A 23,237-nucleotide genomic window follows, 5' to 3' on the forward strand; every position below is an offset into this window, starting at 1 on the left:
ATAGTGTCACTATTACACAACCATTAAAGTCTATCAGGAGAGGTGGCCCTTGAGCCATCATAAATAAACGTAATGTGGCTTTTAAAGAAACCTCCCTATTAATCAATCTTCGAGCCTCTATGGTTTGTATCCAGAGCCCACCTTTCATATTGTTAGGGTGGAAAAACAATACAATCTTGTCCTGTAACCAGGACTTGCACAGGTACACTACTGCATCTTGTCCCCACTTCCTTAAGTCAGCTATTTACCTCGTCTCTTGATCTTCTCTGCATTTAACTCATCACTGTCTCTCTTGTCAACTATTCCCATCATCAACACACAAGGAAGTTGTGACATTACCAGTCTTTAAAAATGTCCTCATAATCTTTCACTACCATTGCAGCTGAACTCTTCCTCTTGTCTTTGGTGAAACTTAAAACTCTTAACTGTAGTTTTTGACTCTATTTCTTCATGTTCAGCATGTCTTGAATATTTTCTTACCCTACCCTCCTTGTTTATACCGCCCAGGACTTGTATGTGCCAAATTCAATGACTAACTCTCCAGTCCCATCTCCATTAGCGGAGAACCTAAAATTCTGCCTCATATAGCAAGATGAGAGGCAGTGATGACATCAGGCCATTTCAGTGTTGCTTTCTTTCTGTTTAGCACTGAATCAGCTAAACCCATCAGTGGGGATGAATACAGTGATAAGAAACCACTCTTACGTGGACGCGGCTTCATAGCACTTCCAGGCAGTTTTGGTCCAAGGTTGAAATAGACCATGAAGACTTGGCGAAAGAAGAGAAGCAAACAATACCCTTCCTTTTATGTCGTTTGGATGAACGCTGGTCAGTTCACTATATCATAAAAGTATGTCACCACTCTATAGCCACATGTATCCCTGTTCTCCTTCTGATTCTGTTTTTGTGCTTTTTCACAGGTTCTGAGCTATAGACCTGGTTGACCTATCTATAATGTCACTCTTCTTAACCCTGCTATAGGTTTTAGCAAAACCAATAACATCATCCTTCTTAAAGACCTCTTTGTCTTAGCTTCTAGAATACAATGCCTACCTGGTTCTCTGCCACTTTTCCATGACTTCTATTTCTCTCTTGTCTCTAGAGGTCTTCCAGGCTGGGCCCCCCTCTTTTTTTTCTAAATATATTCATGCCCTAAATTATCACGACTGAAAGCTCAAGACTCTAGATATTACCTGAATCCATCTGTTAGGTCAGTTGTAACAAACTGGTGGCTTAAAACAAGAATTTGTTGTCCTTAAATTCTGGAAAACTCAAGTCAAAAATCAAGATGCCAGTTGTGCCACATTCCCTCCAAAGTCTCTAAAGAATGTTGACATTTGCTCTCTTGCTATGTTTTATAATGCTAAATACTGACCTCCAAAGTCTAGTTGCCTCCAAGGATGAGGAGATCCTTACGTGCACCAAGTGATACTGTGTGACCTTGCTCCTTTTTTAAAAAAGATTTATTTATTTAATATACATAAGACACTGTAGCTATCTTCAGACACACCAGAAGAGGGCATCAGATCTCATTTCAGATGGTTGTGAGCCACCATGTGGTTGTTGGGATTTGAACTCAGAACCTCTGGAAGAGCAGTCAATGCTCTTAACCACTGAGCCATCTCTCCAGCCTTTGCTCCTTAATCTAAAACTATTGGTTGAATAAAGATGCCTACAGTCAATATCTGGGCAGAAGAGATGTAGGCAGGGTTTCGATTCCCAGGCTTGGAGTCTGAGGCAAGACCACACAAGGAGAGGAGCAAGAAAGTGGAGAGAGGAGGATGCCAATGGGGTAAGGGATCAATCCTGAGACTGGCCATGATGGTTGGCTAGTCAGAGTAAGAGTGGCCCATGCAGAACATGACAAGTCGTATTGGCAGGGAAATGGGCATAATATCACAGAGGGTAGATATTTGCCCAGCTCTAGTGCTTTAAAAGTTTATTATAAATAGAAATATTTTGTGTCCTTTATCTAGGAACTGGATGATGAAAGGTGGATATTACATATTTTCTACAAGGGAAGAATCCTTGTCTCTTTCAGCTCCTCATAGTATCAGTTGTCTTTTTGCTGTGACAACATAACTCAATCCCTATCTCCTTCTCCACATGACCTTCTTCCCTGCCTCTCTGTGTCTCAGATGTCCTTCTCTTTGTTTGTCTATAAGGACACAAGTCATTGCCATTCAGGGCCCATCCTAAACCCAAGATTGTCTCAAGGTCCTTAATAGCACTTGAAGTACACATACTACTTAGCCTGTTTTAAACAGAACAATGCACCCAATTTCTAATTTACTTTTCAACATAAACTTTCTAACCAACTATATTTTGACTATTCTTCAGTCATACTTTGATGAAAATGGCTTCTCTATGTCAAGTAGTCTTAATTCAGTACTAAGAAGAACTGCTAAAATAGACTACCTCTCCAAAAAAAAAAAAAAAAAAAAAAAAAAAAAGCCCTGTATAATTTGGTATCTCGGTGGATATAATTCTAGTTCATATATCCTTGAAGAGAGAATACTCCCTTGTGGTCTAAATAGGTCAACATTTTTACTTAGCCAGGAGAAATTTTTTAGAAAAGATATATATATATGGCATGGTGAGAGACCAGGCAAATCAACCCTTAAGGCCCACAGGGGGACAGATGTCACAACTAGACTGTCTGTGCCATGTAACTCAGAGGCGGTCACGTGGAAAGCTTCTGGCCATGGCAATTGTGAGGCATGAAGGGGTGTCTGTGGGAAAGCTTCAGTAAATACCTTTGAAAAGGCCACTTTCCCTGAAGCACTAAGAAAGAACATGGCCCAAAATGCCAAACTCAACTTTTTCAAAGCTTCGTAATTAAAGACAGGCTTGCAATGATCTGAAGGGCATTCATCCCAGAAAAAAAAACAGATTAATCTCAATAAAAACAACAGGCTGGGTGGTATATCGAACTGTCCTGCTGCCCTCTCCAGCCCCCTGATCTAATCATCGTCATCCAACCTCCACCACCAGGTAAAAACTGGCTTCTTGGTAAGTCTGGACGAAGCAGGTGGCACTGGGGAGTACCGAAAATACAATTTTTTAAAACAATTGTTATTATTTAACCTACAGGACAATTTGCTAAAGCTGCCATCCCTGTAGCTTTTCCTTATTTACCCTAACCAAGAGCCTACTTGGTGTGGAAGACCTCTACCCCAGGGAGTATTTGTCAAAGAAAATCAGTGGTAATTACTTAAAACTCTAGCTGCTTCGGGCAGTGAGAATGTATGTGACAAAGAAATATCTAAGCACATGAAAAGAAAAGGCAAAAAGAAAAGTTTGGAATGAGAGGTTCACAAAGGCCTTTAAAATGTTTATACGTAAGTGTAATCAGAACAGGCATAGGAGAAGCCTAAATTCTCATCGACTTGGGCTCTGTATCAGCCGAAAGTGAAAGTGAAAGTGGGGTTGTACACTTGGATCATTAGTGCCATTTACAACAAGGCTCCAGTAAATGCTGAGAGCGCTGTTGACTCTGAGATAAGGAAATTGCCGTAGAGTTATTAGCCATCTGTGAAGGGAACTGAGCAAGACTGGAGTGACTGCATACAGCCGAGAATGTTGGTTCAGGGAAAAATGCTAACCAAGCAAAGTAACATCATCTGTTAAAAAAAAAAATCTTGGGTTGGGAGAAGGGCATGGGTAGGGGTAAGGACAGAATCTGTCAGAAAACACTATTCAACAACAATAAAAATATATATGAAGAAATTATGACTCATACAAATGAAAATAACCGGTTAATAGAAATTATTCCTGAAGCCATCCAGACAATGGAAGAAGGAAGACTTTCTTCTCTGCCTGCTCGTGCTTACATGAAGCACATCTGTTGGAACCTACTTCTTTGGGTTCCAGCTTGTACAGAAGGCTGAGACGCCAGCCTCATAGATCTGGGCATCTACTAGATCCTTGGACTTCCCATTCACAGATGTCCATCGTTGGGTTAGTTGGACTGCAGACTGTAAGTCAGCCCAATAATTTCCCTTAATATACAGAGACATTCCAAGTTCTGGAACTCTACAGAACCCTGACTAACAGAGCATGTTTAACATATTGATAAGCTATAGTCATTTTAAAAATATATCAAATATGGGATCCAACAGCCTACTGTTTACAATAGACACATTTGGTTTCAAAATGACTAAAACAATTGAATGTAAAGAATGGCGAGGACATGGCACTCAAGCGTCAGTCACATGAGAACTGGAAGGTCACCAATAGGAAACAAAATAGAAGTTTCTCAAGGACATCACACGGTGATAAAAGATTAAGAAGAAATGACTATTAGAAATGCATCTAAAAATGTATCAACCCTCCCAGGGGGAGGGGACTAACATAAAGAAAGCTAATAGATGATTCAACAACAATAATGAAGACTTTAATGCCACCCTTTCTATAAGAGAACACTACACAGAAGATTGACCAAAAGATAGCAAGTTCAAACAATCCTAAAACCCAAACCAACTAGGCCTAACATTTACAGGACATGTAACCCAAAAGGAGCACAGGAAACATGTAACTTGTCATTGTGTTTTCTTTTACTAGGTTTGTGTGAATCATAAGGATGACAGCAAGAACAATATGAGTTACTACCACCTGTACACAGAGTCTATATCAGAAAAGAATACGTTTCAAGGGCATGAAGGTTGAGGTAAGAGGAAGGAGTCAGGGACTGGGTACGCTTTCATCTGCACTCCTGCAGGAAGCTTTGTCTGGTGGGATTACATGTGGATTTCTCAGAACTAATGACACTACAATCAACAGTGAAGGACTATCAGTCCCAACTCCACGACAATAGCCTTGCCTCTTGGGGACAAAGTGGCTATGGACAAGCATGGTGTGGTATCATTTTAATAGCTACAATGCGCAGACTGTATCTACAAGATAACTTTCCTGGGACATTGGTACCAGGGAGTCCTGATGTAGGTCCTTATCTGGGCATTGATAGTCTTCATCTGCAACGTTCTAAGCCTTCGTCTCAAGGATGATGGGGAAAGCCAAACAGAAAGAAACTGATTGTTAGTTATTTCAGAACTTGGGGAAAGCTCCTGAACTGGAGCACAAAGTTGAAAGTTGAGGTGGTTCATACAGGACACTGTTAGAGCTCTGGACCCTGTCTCCACCTTCCGAAATGCACAGTGACCCTGCTTCAAGCTCAGGACAGTACTCAACTGCTTTCAGAAGAAGCTGAGTCAGGTGGTCTTCAGACTCAGACCCTTGGAAATGTCATATGAAATCAGAGGGATTAATAAAGTCTATGTATTGTGCCTGGTGAGGAAAATTACTTTCCTTCCATCCTGCTGGTGCATTCTTGCTCTTGGATTCAAATACATTGGGTATATGGTCTACTGTAGACCAGCTCAAGAGAAGAGAGCCATTCTAGCAGCTTGGAAAGTCTACTAACAAAAGTGACCAGGTGACAGCCCAGTTGTTGTAGGTAAAGTCTACTTAACCAATGGATACCAGTCCTGTGCACACGTCAGCTTCTCAATGTTTCACCCTCAGCAAGGAGAGGGTGGCAGGAAGTCATCACGTATTTGACAAAAGCATCCAGGACAGGGACCAAGGCCACCAGAAAACAACGCACTCTGAGATTAAGTGCATTATAAAAGAAGAATCCATAAAAGGCTCTGATTAAAATCCTTAATAACTGCACTCGTGAAAGCAAGAGCAATCTGCTATTTATAAAACATAAACATAACATGCATAAAATCAGAAGATGCTCTTGGAACCTCAGAAATACGCAACTGAAAAATTAATTAGAGATTATTCTAACTGAATAAGTCATGCAAGTGTGAAGCACGAAAAGACTGAAGAGTGTGCATTAGATGACTGACAGTTCAGAGGAGAGAAGAAGAAATAGTAAGAATTAGAAACAAAAACAACAAATAAAAGGGGAGGATTAACCATAGCAAAAATTGAAAGCCCTAGGACTGAGGCCCACACATCTCCATGTTGAAAGCGCACATCTCTGAGAGTCTTTGATCACTTTAGACACACACACACACCCGAGTGTGCAACTGAGGTCTTTGAAGATGGTCACTTCTCAACTCAGAAAGGAAAAATTAAGACATCAGCATAAAGAAGAGACTTTTCTGGATTCTGATCTACAAATAACAAGAAAAAATGTCCCCGATGTTAATATTTATATTAAATAAGTACTAACTAATCTTCATTGTTGTTTGCATTTCCTGCTGTTGGTGAACAGTAAAAATAAAAGACAATAGGAAGTGTTCTCAACGGCACATTTGGGAAACTCCTACAATAACTAAGTAAGCATAATCCTTCTGTCGCAGAGTTTATTTTATTAACCTTCAAAAATAAGCACTTCATGAGGTTTGACAGTGTCTATGTTCTTGGCTTTCATTTAATGTAATTTTTTTTTTTTTTTTTGGAGCTGAGGACCGAACCCAGGGCCTTGTGCAAGCGCTCTACCACTGAGCTAAATCCCCAACCCCTGTAATTTTTAATTATGTAGTATTTGTCTGTTTTCATAGTTATTCTTCTCTCATCATCTAAAGTATAAAATATTTATCAACATTGGCCCTGCAGAATTTTGTGAAATCAAGTCATGGGAATTTGGGCCACCTGAACACGTGACCAAAACTCTAGGATTCTTACAGCGGTTCTTTCTCATCCGAAGGGTCATGCGCACTCACCTTGAGGATCGACTTCTTTGGCTAGCTTCAGGGCATCTGAGTTCGCAAGATCGGTGTTGGCTGGTGTGACAGCCAAAATCAGACAGTTCTCCCTGGTGATGAACTGCATAATCATATCTCTGATCTGATACTCAATATCTGGCGGCTGGTCTCCCACGGGCACTTTCGTTATTCCAGGTAGGTCGATTAGCGTTAGGTTTAACACTGTGTGGGGAAGAATGGGAGAGTCTTATGGATACCCGTCCAAAAGATACCCACAAGGTGGTCTAGAAGGCACCATAGGTGGCTGCGTCATCTGCCACTTAGTTCAGCTTTACGTATTATGTATGTGAATGACTCCATCACAGCGGTGGAGAAGGGAGAGCATGGAGTGCAAAATGAGTGTGCTAGTCTCTTCTATTTTTACATGATTGTGCTAAGCCAGACATTCATCTTAATGTAATCTGAACGGCATTGATTTACATGCCTACCAGTTTGCTGAGAGAGCTTTCATACCCCAGCCGTCAGAACTAGGCAGCTATAATTAAAACACCGAACAATAGATGCATATGCTGTCTGCCAGTCTTGTGCGTCGCCTTCAAATGGTATCGAAGCTTTCAGGGTAGCAATCGCCCTTCCCTTCTAAGGCATCATCTGCTGTTTGCAGAGGGTTAGCCACTTTGCCTCTGTGGAAGCTGTGGGCCATTTGGGTTGCTTTGAGGGGAGCAGGTGGGCTGGACTTGTCAATGGCAAGGCAAGTCCAGTGGGACCTGACTACTGTCTCCTCCGTGTGGGTGCCGAGTCCTTGGGAAATCATGCTGACAGCCTAGGGCTATTTTTTTGGTTCCTCAGGAATGAGATAAATAAAAATATAAAAGTACTGCTGTGGGAGCCACTGGGAAGGACTCAGCCACAGACCTCTAACATTTTTTGGCATAGACTGAAGACAGTGATAAAGAAGTTTTCAGGTGCCCACCATGCAGTCTCTGATTTCTGAAAGTTTATAATAAAATAAAGGGGTTCTTTTTCCATTCCCAAGTCAATTCCAATGTTGTCAGCCCCTTCCTGTCTCTCTCTAGATAATCTGAGCTCTCTGAACTGTACAGTGGACGTTGGGGTTCAAGCATCCCAGAATCTCAGGATAGTTTGCGTGTTCTGCAATGGAATTGGTCTGGAGAAAAATGTAAAAGTCGCCCTTACCGTGGGGAGAGTAGACTCGAAGGTTAATGGGTACAGAGGAGATGCCTTTATTCATTCCTGTTACTCGGTCCGTTTCTGCTTCGATCTCGTGGCGAACTTCATCAAAATCTGTAAATTTTTTTCCTTTGCAATGTAGAAACTCGGCATATTCTACAACAAACAAACGACACCAAAAATAATAGAGGTCAGGATAGCATCAAGCAACCAATGCCTTATTTAAGTAAAAATCAAATTACCAATGTTGTTCCTCAGCTATCAAAACAACTCGGCAGTTACCAAGAATGATGATGCTCTAAAAATGACAAGTTTGCTAATTTTTGCATAACAATTAGGTCCTATAAGTAGTCCCTGAGCCATGAAGCCTAACAAATGGTTAGAAATAATTGTGGCTGCCTAAACGATAGACCAAACAAAAACATAGTACTCTGCTTTAAAACCTAACATCTGGGGTGCATGCAAGGCCCACCCACTAACACTGCGCCACCAGTATCTCCTACTTCAACATCACCATCCCGTTGGGATGGAATGCTGTTACACAAACACGACCTCAGAAGCTAGGTGACTTAGAAACAGTATTTGCTCAATTCTTTTTAAATGCAGTAGATTTAGCAACATACTATTTAAAATACCATATACATAGAAAGTATACATAGAAGTTTTCTCAAGGAAAAAAGTAGACAAAGTACTACATCGAAAATATTTGCCTGCAGTCAAGAAAATACTATGTAGTCAGAAGAAAGAATTCTTTCAAAAAGCTAAATAACAAAAAGATAGAAGAGTGTTTGATTGGTTGTTTGACTTTTGTTTGTTTTGGGGGTTTTGTTTTTGTTTTCTTTTTTTTTTTTATTTCTTCTTTTTTTGAAGCAATGTCTGACTATACATTCCAAACTGGTCTAAAATTTGCTATGTAGCCCAAGATGGTTTTAAACTCCTACCTCAGCCTCCTAAGTACTGGAATTACAGAGGCATGACAACACTTCCCAACTTTGATACTACCAATTTTGATACCCGCTTCTAGACATATCTTTGAAAACAAAACTTTACAATAGTCGTAATGGTAAACAAATCTTGGAAGATATTTTCATTTCTCCAAGTTGAATAACTATTCCTTCAAATATATAGTAAGGCTGAGCATCTTGGGCCCAGTGGACAGTTGAGTCAAGGCTAGAAAGCCTCTCTACATATTTCTCCAAAGACATTGAAAATTCATCTCATAAAACCGGCCAAAGCCAGTTGGGACATTGTTTTAGAGTATGGCCCCTCTTCATCAAGCACCTCAACACTGACTTGAGGATCCACAGAGGATATGATAAAGCCAGCAGAGGCTTTGTGGAGGAGACATGAGTCTGCACTTTAAATGCTAGGACATGGGATAGAGAGAGAGAGACGTGGGAAAGGCTGGTAGGTGGAGTAGGAACAATGTACTGAAGTGTGGAAAGAATTCCAGGCCATATATGAAGAGAGAAGAAACCAGAGTCTTAATTATGTCAACAAATCCCTGGCAGAGGCTTCTGTCTAGACCTGTTCACTGAGGATAAACTAAAGGTTTGACCTCATTTGAGACTTAAAAATCAGTTTTAATGGGAAAATAATTCTTTATGCCTACATAACATCAGCTTCCTTTTCCTACTCCATTGTTTCAACCATTGCCTTCTAGAGCTGAACAAACAGGGGTCTGGCAAGTGGGAAGACTAGGGACTAATCCAAATGTCCACTCTCAGAGTTCACCTCCTTCCTGGGACTCCCGTCACCTGCCCTTGCTTATCTGACCTCTGTTCCCATCTCCTGTCAGCAGACAAATAGTTCCCATCTCCTCCACAGCAAAGGGAGTGAAACAAGGCCTTCTGGGGGGGACTAAGGAGTTCCACTTCAAGCCACCAGCGTTCTGAAATGACCTTGCTTTCCAATTGCTAGAGTGACAGTCACAGCCTCGCAGAATTACTGTCTTTCCTATCAAGATGTACAGACAGAATTTCTCTTGTCTTCTTAGGTTCTCCACAGGATAATCAGTCCTCCTCTCTGCAAAATACTGAGCTGGCTCAGAGGGCACATCTGGACGCTGGCGAACACCCAGCAATGGTTCATAGGGGTTGGCACCTGTCCTGGAGAGATCACTTTGGTTTTTACTACAGTTTTCCTCTACCACCCGACATTAGTACCAGAACATAACTCTCCAGAAGATGGGGCTTTCATTTCATTTTCCTTTCAACTTGCAGGAATATGAGCATTTGAAGGTCACATTTGAAGGCTCGTGGACAGGGGAAAAAAATCAGATCTCAAATAAATAAATAGTAATATTAGAAATGGTTCAGGACCTAGTTCAGTGATGTATGGATGTTGAGCATAGGCAAGGTTCCAAGGTCTCCCCAAAACACAGTGGAAAAGTGGGAAGAAAGTAATTTAAAAAAAAATAAAACTCTTTATTTTCCCGTCTGATATAGTCTGTGGAAAAAGCACGGGTTAGACTTGCCACTAGGCTAATTATTACAGCCAGAAAGTTCACAGGGGCTCTATGGGGGCCACACTTTCGCCAATTAATAAATTTGAGTGGAATGACTGGTCAGAATGCAGAAAATACATGACTATTGATTGCTTGGCCCTAAATGAAAAACCTCTATCACACCCTCTAAGACCAAGGGCACAGCACAGAAAGGCAGGTAGGAAAGTCCATAGGACCTGGGGGGGGGGGAGTCCTATAAAACACCATCTTCTGGATACGATGTGGTCGGTAGAGTCATGAAGCACAGTGGCCGGGGCAGCTGACAAGACCTACATCAAAAGTAAGACCCAAGTACAAGGGACTGCTTGAGAAGACTAGTATCTTTAGGAGTATGAGAGAGGGCCAGAAGGATTGAATGTGATTATAATACATTATACAATGGTATCAAATTATCAGTTAAATTCATAAAAATTTACTGATGACAATTTGAGTAGCACAAAGCTGGCTTCCTTGGTTGCCACTAGATGGCACCTACTTGCTCTTTCTCTCTGCAGAAACCTAACTGATGTCCTTCCAGAAGGTTGTGAAACCACCGAGGTTTTTCAATTTAGATTTAAATTTGCTTCTGGACTCTAGAAAATACTTTTGTCCTAGAACTTGGAGAGTCTGTGTGTGCGGGATCATCAGAAACCTTTGTGTCCCACAAATGCGTTCTGGGATGTCTTCATTCGTCAATTGAAAAATCCTCTTTAAAAATCTACTTGCAGAAACTGGGGCTTAACAGAGGAGGAAGAAACCGCTGTTGGCTCACAAGGTTACTATGTAATGAGTTATGTAGTAACAATGTGTACCTGCCGGTTGACAAGAGTGGTAGAGACAATAAAAGAGAGGGGGTGCTGGATGTTGTGGGAGATTTGGGAGTAATATTTTGTTTGAGGCTTCTTTGATATGATTAGGAGGCATTTGAGCAACAACTAAAGAACAGGATGGGGCAGGCTATCTCTGTGCGTGAGCATTGAGACAGAGTCACTGATGCTGAGGTGTGCTGGGCTTGCTGGAGAGGAGCATGAAGGCTCGTATGTTGGAGATGGGATCAGGCTTAGATGATGGAGAGTCATTCTAGGGGCTTTTGTGTTTACCCTGAGTGATATGGTAGACTATCGAGGGACACGAGTTAGAGAGAAAGTATGATGACATTGAAATGAGTGACACTGGATGCTTTGTTAAGGGCAAGCAATGGGGAGTTAGAGGAAGCAGATGCTGGAATAATCCAAGTCATAGTTGAAGATGCTTGGAGCAGAGGCACCAAAGCAAGGTGTTGAGAAATGCTCGGATTCTAATATACTTTGAAGGGAAGAGAAATATGATCTACGGGTGGGATCAAGTTGGACTGCCAGAGAGGGGGCTGCTAACGGTAGCTTCACAGGAGTCCACCTCAGCAATCAGAAGAATTCTGAAGTATAAGAAACTGAAAGGAAGGGCTTGGGTCAGGATGGGGAAGGAGGCAGAAATCGGGAGTCTAGGTGGGCACTCCCTGAGCTGCACTGTGTGGGTAAGCATTGAGCTGTACTTGAGTGCACACGCACACACACACACACACACACACACACACACACACACACACACACACACATACACACACACACACACACACACACACACACACACACACACACACACACACGGACATCGGCTCCTGATAAGAGTTGTACCAATGCAGTTGATTCAGTTTAATCCAGAGTGTGTGGCTGCTGCAGTCTCCCCCAGAAGATGGCAGTCAAGTGCTTGAAGCCAAAAAATAAGGTGGCTTTTTCTAATTAGCACAGAAATGCCTCTGGGGCTACATTCCTAGAGTCTGTCATTCAGGGAGAAGGCTGAGCTGGATAAACATATATATTTGGAACTCAGGCAAAAAGGCTCAGAGCGCTGGGCCCTGGTGTGGCAATCAGGAACAGAGATGGAGTGCTGAGAGAAAACTCAGGAGAGGTGAGTTGAAGCCTAACAGGAAGGTGAAGACCTTCCAGGCCCTCCAGGAAGTTGGTAAGAGCAGTCACAGTGAAGGTGTGGGAGAAAGGATAACTCATTTGCAGTGATAGGAAACCAAGAAGCCAGGAACTAGAGACCGATGATCAGCAATGATTTTAAGGAGTTTTGTTATAAAAGCAAGAGAAGCAGAGCCGGACTCTGGGGCAGAATGTGAAGTCAAGAGGGCTCCCGTGATACACGCAAACAAACAGCGTGTTCATAGGCTCACACTGACAGCTTCTGTCCTGCGTTACAGGAGAGGTGACAACGTAAGAGCAAGAGGCAGGAGATGCTGAATCTGTGTCTCAGGGAGGAGGCAGTGAAAGGCCAGAAAGAACACGACAACCCCAGCAGCTCACATGTAAAGTGGAAAGAAACAGAACAGGCTGGAGTGAGGGTGATAGGGATGTGTGACACTCACCCTTAAGGGTGAGAATTTGTCAACGACTTTAAAAGTGTTTCTGGAGCCAGAAAGTTAGCTCAATGCTGCTAAGGCTGATGACCTGAGTTTGATCCTGGAACCAATACAGTAGGAGAGAGGCTGCACCTTCAAATTATACGCACGCGCACGCGCACACACACACACACACACACACACACACACACACACACACGAAAGAATTCACGCACACTTACTACAAAATAAATGTAAAATAAAGGTTTGGTTTGGTTTGGTTTAATGGGCTAGAGAGATGGTTTGGTAGTTAAGAACACTCATTGCTCTTGCAGAGGACCAGGGTTCAGGTCCAAGGACATATATGGCAACTCATTTATCTCTAACTATAGTTCCAGGGAATCCAGTGCCTTCTTCTGGCCTCTACAGTCATTGATGTTGCATGTACATGAATGCAGGAGAAAAATATTCATACGCATAAAAATAAAACTTAGAATTAAAAATTAAATGGAACTAAATTGAAAACATAAAAATGCTTGCATGTATTTTCATTGGCTATTAATTGTACAATAATAGTATTTTTACTACAACATAAATTACAGAAAGAGAGAGAGAGAAAGCACATATACCAGCAAGCCACAGAAGGAGTCTAAATGGGTAACCAAATTAACCATCGCAAGTATGTCAATTTGGGCTTAACCTATATCTACCTCTGGGCTCAGATCTGCCTAGCACTTCAGGAAAACCTGACAGGATGGGGACTTCCCTGTGGAGTCAAATCTTACAGGATTTGCAAACTGATGCTTTACTGTTACCCAAGTTGACAAAGAGAAGCTGTCTGTAATCCATCCTCTACTCAGTCTGAGACTCACAGGTCTGGACCCCTCTGTGTCCAACCATATGGTGAGAATTGACAGACATGCGCCCCACTTTCTTACTAGAAAAAACACACTTCGCAGAACTGCAGTTCACAGCCATGGGATTAGCCTGCTCTGCAGCCGAGTTCTTCTAGCAGCAGATCCAGTGCATTAAGGGATGTCCGTACCTAGCAGGAAGACCGTGAGTAAGTGGAGGGCAGAGGTAGCGTTTTCGTGCACTTGCCCACTGGTGTTAGGAAGAGGCCAGCACAAGGCATCATAATTCTCAAGTGAGTCTTTATAAGCAATCAAAGCCTAAAAGATCATGTTTATCTCCCTGCTGTTCAAAATACAAGTACATGAAAAGCTCAGAGAGGGTTATCACAAAACTGATGCACCACTCAGGGAGAGAGGGTTTATATGTGTCTGGGTTTAAAGGAAATTCTAACACTGAGTCTAAGCTGAACTCCGTAGAACAGGTTTCCGAGACACTGAATAGTGAGACTTTTTAAAGGCCTGGAGAAAGTCGTTTACAATGGTAATCTATTTTGCTTGAAGACCAATAGGTGCAATCTCATTTTACGATTTTGAGAGGCGTGCTCATAGAAAAATGCAGTCTCCCCTGTTCTTTTCACTCCAAATGCGGCTGTATGGAATGGTCTCTTTCTCCAACAATGCCAGGCTTCAGCCCAGGATCGATCTGAGCAGTTCATTCAATATCTTAGCCACGAGCTGAGATAAAGGATGAAGGCTGTGTGTGCCTGAAACCCTGGGAACGCATCATGAAATTCTAATTTGGGGCAGTATGTCTTCAGTTTCACAAAGCAGAACCCTTAGCTTTATATACCTTTCGTGTTTTCTCAGTGGTAGGACAGCCTGTACTAAAGCTATGGTAAGATGCACTTTATAGCGGATAATACTAATAATGGAAGTGCATTTTTTTTTAAACACAGAGCCATGGCTCTTTAGTTCCCTGTACAACAATTAGCGCTGTCATTTTGACCAGTAGGGAAAAACAGATTATGCTAGGTTAAACAACTGACAAACTGTGCGGGGGAAGAGTGAGGCAGTGTCTGCTTGGGCATGATTCCAATCATCTGAGAAAGACACAGCATGACCATAAGAGTTTAAATGTTTCCAATATGCACCCCTCCCAGGGAAAACACGTATATCTTTCAATTACTCAAGGTTAACTAGAAAGCAGCAAGTATGGAGGACAGGTATACAAGCACTCATCAATCTTCATTCTGAGATTTGTGTGTGCAGCATTTTATCTGTAGCCTCGTCTTTGAAATGTTCTGATAATGCTGCTTTCTGAGCAAAGGGCATCAATGAAAATAGGCTGCATTTATCACATAAGCAAGAGGCATTCATGACACAATTAGCTTTCTTTTCTGGGTGTAAAGAGTACCTTTGTATGACTGTGTTTTTAAACACATTTCCCCAAAGGGAAAGGCTACATTGAATGTGTCTGTCGTTCCCTGTCCGCAGCATTCTTCCTTCTCTAAAGGAACATACTTTGCGTAGATCATTGAGAAATGCCAGTTTTCAAAAGGAAAATTTCAGATGTTGGAGGGAGGTGGAGGGAGGGAACTGGGCAGGAAAGATGATATGGAAAGCAGGGGAGAGAGAACGGAAATCAGTGGTGGGGGATTGGGAGAGCAAATGGGTCTGTGGGAGTGACTCCAGCTGAGACTCTTAGCAGTGGGGGATATGGATGCTGAAGTGGCCACATCCTGTAGCCAGGAAGGGCTCCCAGTGAAGGGATAAAGACAACAATGCACCCACAAAACCTTTGACCCCAAATGTGCCCTGCCTATAAGATATGCAGAGACTATAGGACAGAGATAGAGGGAATGGCCAACCAATGAATAACCCAAATTGACACCCATTCCACGGGCAAGAAACAATCCCTGACACTATTAATGATACTCTGTAAAGCTTGCAGGATGGAGCCTAGCCTAACCATCCTCTGAGAGGCTCCACCCAGCTGCCAGTGAAAACAGATTCAGAGACATTATTTGGAGCTCTAGGAGTTTTGTGAAAGAGTTAGGTTAGGGAAGGATTGAGGGATCCAAAAAGGACAGGGACTCCACAGGAAGACCAACAGAGTCAACTAACCTGAACCATTGAGGTCTCTCAGAGACAGAACCACTAACCAAAGAGCAAACCTTGGCTGGACCTAGCCCCACCCCACCCCATGTGTGGTAGATGTGCAGCTCAGTCTTCATGCTGGTCCCCCAACAGCTGGAGAGGGGAACTGTCTCTGAATCTGATGCCTGCCTGTGGACCCTGTTTCCGTAACTGTGCCACCTTGTCTGACCTCAGTGGGAGAGGACGTGCCTAGTCCTGCAGTGTTCTGATGTGCAAGGGCAGGGTGATGGGCGTGGGCTCCCCCTTCTCAGTGAGTAGGGGGGAGGATCTGTGTGAAGACAGCACTGGGAGGAAGGGGCTAGTATTGGGATGTAAAGTGAATAAATAAATAAATTATAACAAAACAAAGAAGCAAAACTTCTACACAGGCGTGAAGGCAAATGTCCAGAGCAGTGGATTCGGTAGATGTGCAGGACTAGATACTAACCAGAAGTTGATTTTATTATTAAGGCAAACAAAGGAAAGTTTAGCACGGGCAGCCATGGGGTGTGTCTAAAGATGCAATGACTCAGGGAGTGATTAATGGAGGATAATCAAAGCCACAACTGTTCGGGGTGGGAATGAGGAGAGCCAAGATTTCATAGAAGGTTAAGTCTTAACTAAGCAAGTATCAGGAAACAGACACAGAGTTCAATATTCAGACTCGACAACTCTCAGGGGGTAAGGAGAAACAGATTGAAACAGAATTCTAGATCCAAAATGAACAAGATGTGAACTCAGAAATCCAAGATGCAAATTCAGTCCTGAAAAGTAAGGCAGAAACAACGTTGGATGAATAGCACTCAGGTTCAAGATTAATAGCAATGTCATCTCCATCCTGAAACAATGGCCTTGTCAGTTGTGCTTCCCGTGGGTCTGGATGGAGCTGAGCCAACACACCAGGACTTATTGGCTCTTCAGAACTTGTGTAGTTCTGGTTTATGAGAACAAGAACAGCACTTCACAGAAACAAGCACAGGTAAGGGATTGGGTATGCAGTATTCTCTCTCAACTATACAAAGTAGCAAGCTGATAATCAGTAACTTACTCTTAAATAGGTGGGATAAGGGCTACTCCCCGCCCCCAAAGCTTTAAAAATATAACAAAAACTACTCTATTTCCTAGTTCTATTATCTATACAAAACACAAGAGCTAAACCACACTGCAAATACTAAAATTGTAAGTAGTACACCAAGGGCAGTGGTAATTATTTCAAGTTTCAACAGCATCTGGTAGGACTGTGACCTCTTGCTCTAGACATTCTCTTCTCCTGTCTTTATTATTCCTACTCTGCCTGCTTTGCTCACCATTCTAGACCCTTGTCCACAGCCCACTGTTCTTTCTCTTGTGTTTCTCACTCTGAGGGGTCAGCACGCCAGACTTCCCTCTTGAACTTTTCTCACCTTTGTCATTGCAGTCCCTTCTACTGCATGATTTCATCTAACCTCAGAGCCTTGGAAAGGTATACATGACATACACATGCACAGATGTGTGTGTGTGTGTGTGTGTGTGTGTGTGTGTGTGTCCTAAAGTCCTTTCTCCAGCCTCAGCTCTCCCTTGATGTCCATATTTTTCTATGTAAAATTTTAATGGTTGACTTTTCCTCTGGACTAATGATCCCACATAAAATTCAACTCCTGACTCCATTGTGCCACCTCTCACCATTCATATGTTCCACATCCAGTCACTGCTAGAGCCATGCTTGCACTCCCTCTTTCTTTTCCTCAGCACTCTCCCAAACATTTCCTCATGCTCCACTGCAACCAAGCTTCTTCAGAACCCATTCCTCTTCCTTCCCGGACTGCCATGCATACATGCATACATGACTGCATGCATGCATACATACATGCACATACATACACACACACACACACACACACACACACACACACACACACACACACATGGAAGACCTAATTGTCTTCCTGATCCCACTTCTGTTCCTCAATCCATTCAAACCCAACACCTGGAGATCAGGGCCTTTCTACAAGTTGCTCCTCTTTAGAACTGCTCTTCCCACAGACCTATACATATGGTTCCTTACTGTCACATGTTTCTCACCTAAAATATTAATCCTTTATGCACGCTTCCCTGGATAAAGGGAGTCACACTACGTCACTTCTTCCAACTTATCTTCTTGCTATACTTGGGTACTATGTGACGTGGTTTGGTTGGTTTGTCTGATTGCTTCTACTCAAGGGCTTCATTCGCTACAATATAAGCTCCAAGAGAACTAGAAACATCTGTCTTACCTGTTCTCCTCTCCCAGTGAAATATATCTACGGTGGCATCTGTATATATTTATTGAACTGATGGATAAACAGAATAAATCAGTGAATGAATGAATCAATCAATCAATCAACAAATGTGAGGCAAAGCTGGAGGCGTTTGTAAGTGAAAAAACAATCTTGAATGTGCCTTCTGGTATATTGAGACTGAGTTATTTTTGAAATATACAGGTAGACTTTTAAGTAATCAGTTAGAAATAAGGGTTCACATTTTAGCCCAAGAGCCATGATGATTGGAAGAACTGCATGGACTGAAGCCACAGAGCGGCAATGGCTGTCAAAGGGAGAATATGAAATGAGTCCAGAAAGAGCGTTGGGCAGACGCAACATTCAAGGTCAGGTAGAAGATAATGTGTTCACAAAGCTGACAGAGAGGCCAAATTCGGAAACACCCAATGTTTGTCAGCATGGGACTCTAAAATATAGGAACTTTTAGAAGAGAACTTGAGGAAGAGAACAATCGATAGCACTGAAAGATGCTGGAGAGAGATCAGTTCACATTACTATTGGAATTGATAGAGACTGGGAGGGTGGTATACAGTCTGCAGTAGTAATAAATACTAGTCCATGTGCAATCTAACCGTGTATTGTTATTTCAGTGACTTTTGAGATAAAGTGCTTTACCTAATTCTCTGGTTCCTATTTCCATTTGTCTCTTCCCCTGTTGACAGATTTATAGCCATGGGTTCTTGCAGTTGGCAATGCTTTGCATTTTTTTAAAGAATTAATTATTTTTATTTTCTGGGCATGAGTCATTTACTTACATGTAGATAAGTGTGCCTTGTGCACACAGTGCCCACAGAGGCCAGAAGGGAACATTGGATCCCTTAGAACTGGAGTTAAAGGTTTCAAGCCATTCTGCGGGTGGAGGGAGCCAAAGTCCAGTCCTCTGCAAGAGTCATCAGTACTCTTAATTATTGAGTCATTCTTCCAGCCATGGTGCTCTGATGTTTTAAGCCCTGTTCCCATTTCACTGAATTTTACTCTATACTGAGAAAGCTAACACAGCAAAGTATGTGACCTGAGTCTAAATTAAGACCACTAGATCACAAGGGGCAGGCCAATGCCCCCAGACTCATGAGGTTTGGACTATGGTGTCTGTGTTTCTGGATCTGTATGGGTCTTTTTTCTTTTTCCCAACCATCAGCTAAAGTTCAAAGCTGAAAACATGAAGAGGAAGGGTCTGAGGAAGTAGGATATTCCAGCCCTATCCATGAATGAGCGAATGTGCAAATCCAGAAGCAGCAAATGATTCAATGCTACTTCCTAACAACGCAGGAAGTAACCTGTCGGGTAAAGATCTATAGAGTGATTCAAAGTGAAATAAGACTGTCGTGCAAGTCAGGAATCAGATTTTTAGACAGAAACTATAATGGTTGAAAAGTGAAACCACTACCTCACCAAAATATCTTAGATGCAAGGAATAAAGTTAATAAATGAGACCCAGTAGCAGTCAAACCAGAGCAGTTTATACTTCTATAGTCAGAAATATTCCCAAAGATAATGATGTGGGGTGTGCATGGTAGGACACTGAGATAGACTCTTGCTCTAGCCTGGCTGGAGGTCTGTCTCTGCTCCCTTACAACTACAACTAAAGGAATGCACCACCACGCCTGGAAGTTGCTGGATATATTCTTCACTCCTCAACTGCTTTACACACAAATGCATATGGGTACACACACTTCTATTTTTCTATCTTACACGCAATTGACAGTGATCCATCTAAGTAACTAAAAATCTTCAATATTCTTTTTTTTTTCTTTTCTATTTTTCGGAGCTGGGGACAGAACCCAGGGCCTTGCGCTTGCTAGGCAAGCGCTCTACCACTGAGCTAAATCCCCAGCCCCCAGTATTCTTAATAGGACCCTCATACATCTTCAGGATGGATCTTGGAAGTTATTATTGGCTGAAAACACAGCCAAGCCGCTTTTCTTGTAATGTTGTAAGACATGAGTGGAAGTCTGGGTTTTGCATTGTAAGCATCTGTACCCAGTATCATTTATTGAAAAACTTATCGTGTCGCCACTGAATTGCCTTTGTACCTTCGTTGCAAAGCATTTAACTAAATCTGAGCAGGTACATTTTTAACTCCAGTCCCTTAATCTATGTATCATTATTCAAATGCCATGTTACTGATCATTATAGCTTTGTTAGTCTTGAAATCAAATGAAATCGATTCTTCAACTTTACTGTTGTTTTGCAAAGCTGTTTCAGTTATTTTGAGATTTTTGCATTTCCACATGAATTTTAGAATTAGCCTCTCAGTTTTTATGGAAAAAATAATTTTTACCCATTAGAACACTCAGAAAAGGTTTCCTTCTCTGGTCCAAGGAATACACAAGAGGTTGGGGGGATAGACATGGTTAGCTAAAATCATAAGGATTTTTGGAAAATGTCTTCTCTAAAAGATACATTAACTTAAAATGAACTATTCTAGCCTGGGAAAATAGCTTAGTTGGTAGGGTGGACAAGCTCAGCAAGTATCAGCACTGAGTTTAACTGTATTCACCTCATAATTGGTGTGTTACACATGCCTGCAAGCCCAGAACTTCAAAAGCAAAGGCATGAAGATCAGAATTTTTCTTTAGTTAAATAGATAGTTTGAAGCTAGCCTGGACTATAGCAGATCCTGCCTCCAAAAAACAAAAAAAAACAAAAAACAAAAACAAAAACAAAACAACAACAAAAACTCTTATACTTCCTCTAAACTCTGTCTCAGTAGTGCCCCCATTTCAGTGGGGGGGGCTTATGAAAACATATTTCATCAGTTATACCCCATACACTAGCTAGCTAATCAAGGTAAAATACCTTGATAAGGAGAGTACATATTTTTGTAAGAAACGAGTACAAATATTTTGTCTTGTAAATTCTTGAGCATTTTCAAAATTGTTTGAATAAAATTTAAATGCAAAGAACCCCTATTTTGACAACTGTCTTTGTTTCATAAATGACAAAATCATCTATGACTCAGACCATAAATCCTACTGAGCCATTTTTTGTTTGTTAAATAAAAGGAAAAGCTAAGTATTGGCCAGGAAGAAAAAAATAGCTCAGTGGGACCTATCAATTCGTATATGATAAATAGAAAAACATAAATTTGTTAGGGCAAGGACTGAACGAGCTGAAGGGGTTTGCAACCCCATAGGAAAAACAACAATATCAACCAATCATACCCCCAAAGCTCCCAGGGACTAAACCAACAACCAAAGAATACACATGGGGGAACCCATGGCTCCAATCGCATATGTAGCAGAGGATGGCATTGTCTGGCATCAGTGGGAGGAGAGGCCCTTGGTCCTGTGAAGGTTCAATGCCCCAGTGTAGGGAGATGCCAGGGCAGTGAGGCAGGATGGGGGGGGGAGTACCCTTATAGAAGCAGGGGGAGGGGATAGGGGCTTTATAGAGGGGAAAGGGGGAAGGAGGATAACATTTGAAATGCAAATAAATAAAATAAGCAATATATATAAATAAAAACATAAATTTATAATGCTTTAAAGTCTCCCTTACATGGCCACTGGGTTTTTTTTTTAAGTTCTTGTTTTGTTTTTGTTGGTTTTGTTGTTCTTTTTACACCAAGAGGTTTTTGTAAAACTACCTGGTACTCAGAAAAAAAACATGTATATCATGTAAGCTGATATCCATATATAGCGAAGCACCTATGGGGAAAGCAACTTGAGGTCATGAACTGACATTCAGTGTTAATGTTTTCTAAATCAGCTTGTGTGGACATTGGTCCTTAACTACAACAATCACCTGTTTTGTTTTGTTTTTCATGAAAACTTAGTATAAAAGTCTGTAAGTTCTTTCACCTCCTTTAAAGGAGATTCCAGGATAGGAAGTAATCACTAACTTTTGCAAACTACAAAAAAATTGTAGGAGTTGGAAACAGGATAAAGAGTAGAAAAGAAATGAGAAAAAATATTGTCTTATTTGTCAATTAAGAGCCCTTAACTTAGAGCATGTTTTAAAACTGTGTCTTGGGCTAGAATGATAGCTCAGTAGTTAAAAGCATGTACCGTGCCTGCAGGTGACCCAAGTTTGGTTCCCAGCACCTGCGTTGGGCAGCTTACAAATGCCTGTAATTAGAGCTCTGGGGGATCAGACAGGCCCCTCCAGTCTCTGCACACACCTGTACGAAGGCTCACACACTCACATGTATATTCATAATTAAAAATAAAACATTTTAATGCTTATCTTGTGGGTAATAATAGGAAAAAAGCATGATAACACTGTAGTACCTCTGCTGTTGTCTAAATATGTCACATGTGGAAATTAATTGGAGATTTATTCTATTGCTCAGTGATTATTATTTAATATCGATGTTGCATTTCTCCCAGATGTAAGTTGATGCATACATAAATCATCCCTAAACAAAAGTAGGTTTCCTCTTTCTCAAAGAGTCACTCAAACTTTACCATGTTCTACAGTGGGCAAGGCTTGAGAGTCAACCTTGTGACTGTAGTGCTCAACGTGTAGCTTGTGAAGACATTTTAACTTCTGCAGGCTGCAGCTCTCACTGGGAAAACTGATGTCTCTTTCCCAGGCTGCCTGCTCCAGTCAACAGAGTCACCCAGTGACTACTGACATGGCCTCAACAAATTTATACTGCATCAAATAATAAACAGGTAAGGACATTTAAGATGTCCTTCATTTAAAAAAGAAGCTTAAGGGCTAGGCAATGGTGGTACATGCCTTTGATCTCAGCACTGGGGAGGCAGGTAGCTCTCCATGAGTTCAAGGTCAGCTTTGTCTATAGAGCGAGTTCCACAACAGCAAAGAGAAACCTGTCTCAAAGAACCAAAATAAGTAGACAGACCGACAGACAGACAAATAAAAGGGAAGCTTAAACACACAAGTAAAATATCTAGATAGCAAACCAACCCTTTGATGTCAGGGAAGGTACAGGAGTCATCTCTGGGCACAGGTCCAAGATTTAATGGCAAGCATTCTGGTTCTCAAGAACAAGATGACCCTCCCTGCAACCCCTGCTCCTCACTTCTCCAAGCCCCTCCATCCTTAGCTTCCAATTCTCTTCTCTTCACAGCTCTGTTCTCCACTGTTACTTCTTCTCCTCCACCCCTTGCCCTCAAACCAGAGCATTTGTGCATGTGAAGGAGGCACGTGTTCTAGTAGCTATAGCGGAGACACATGTCCTGGTCACTATACCATATCATATCTCTACCTTTCACCACAAAAAAGTACAAACTTGCATTTACTCAAAGCTTGACAAATAATCTGAGGGTC

General features: G+C 41.8%; 1 protein-coding gene across 11 annotated transcripts in view; it reads right to left on the reverse strand.

The window, feature by feature from the left end:
* Dnm3 (dynamin 3) overlaps window positions 1-23,237 on the reverse strand; it is a 478,966-nt gene that overhangs the window by 340,738 nt on the left and 114,991 nt on the right. For all 11 annotated transcript variants that reach the window (XM_063272014.1, XM_063272015.1, XM_006250141.5 and 8 more), the window contains exons 3-4: window positions 7,857-8,006; window positions 6,678-6,881 (exon numbers count right to left, since the gene is read on the reverse strand). In XM_063272014.1, the coding sequence (XP_063128084.1) occupies window positions 6,678-6,881; window positions 7,857-8,006 (354 nt within the window). The remainder of the gene's footprint in view (window positions 1-6,677; window positions 6,882-7,856; window positions 8,007-23,237) is intronic.

This window comes from Rattus norvegicus, chromosome 13 (assembly GCF_036323735.1).
Source record: "Rattus norvegicus strain BN/NHsdMcwi chromosome 13, GRCr8, whole genome shotgun sequence".
Taxonomy (NCBI): domain Eukaryota; kingdom Metazoa; phylum Chordata; class Mammalia; order Rodentia; family Muridae; genus Rattus; species Rattus norvegicus.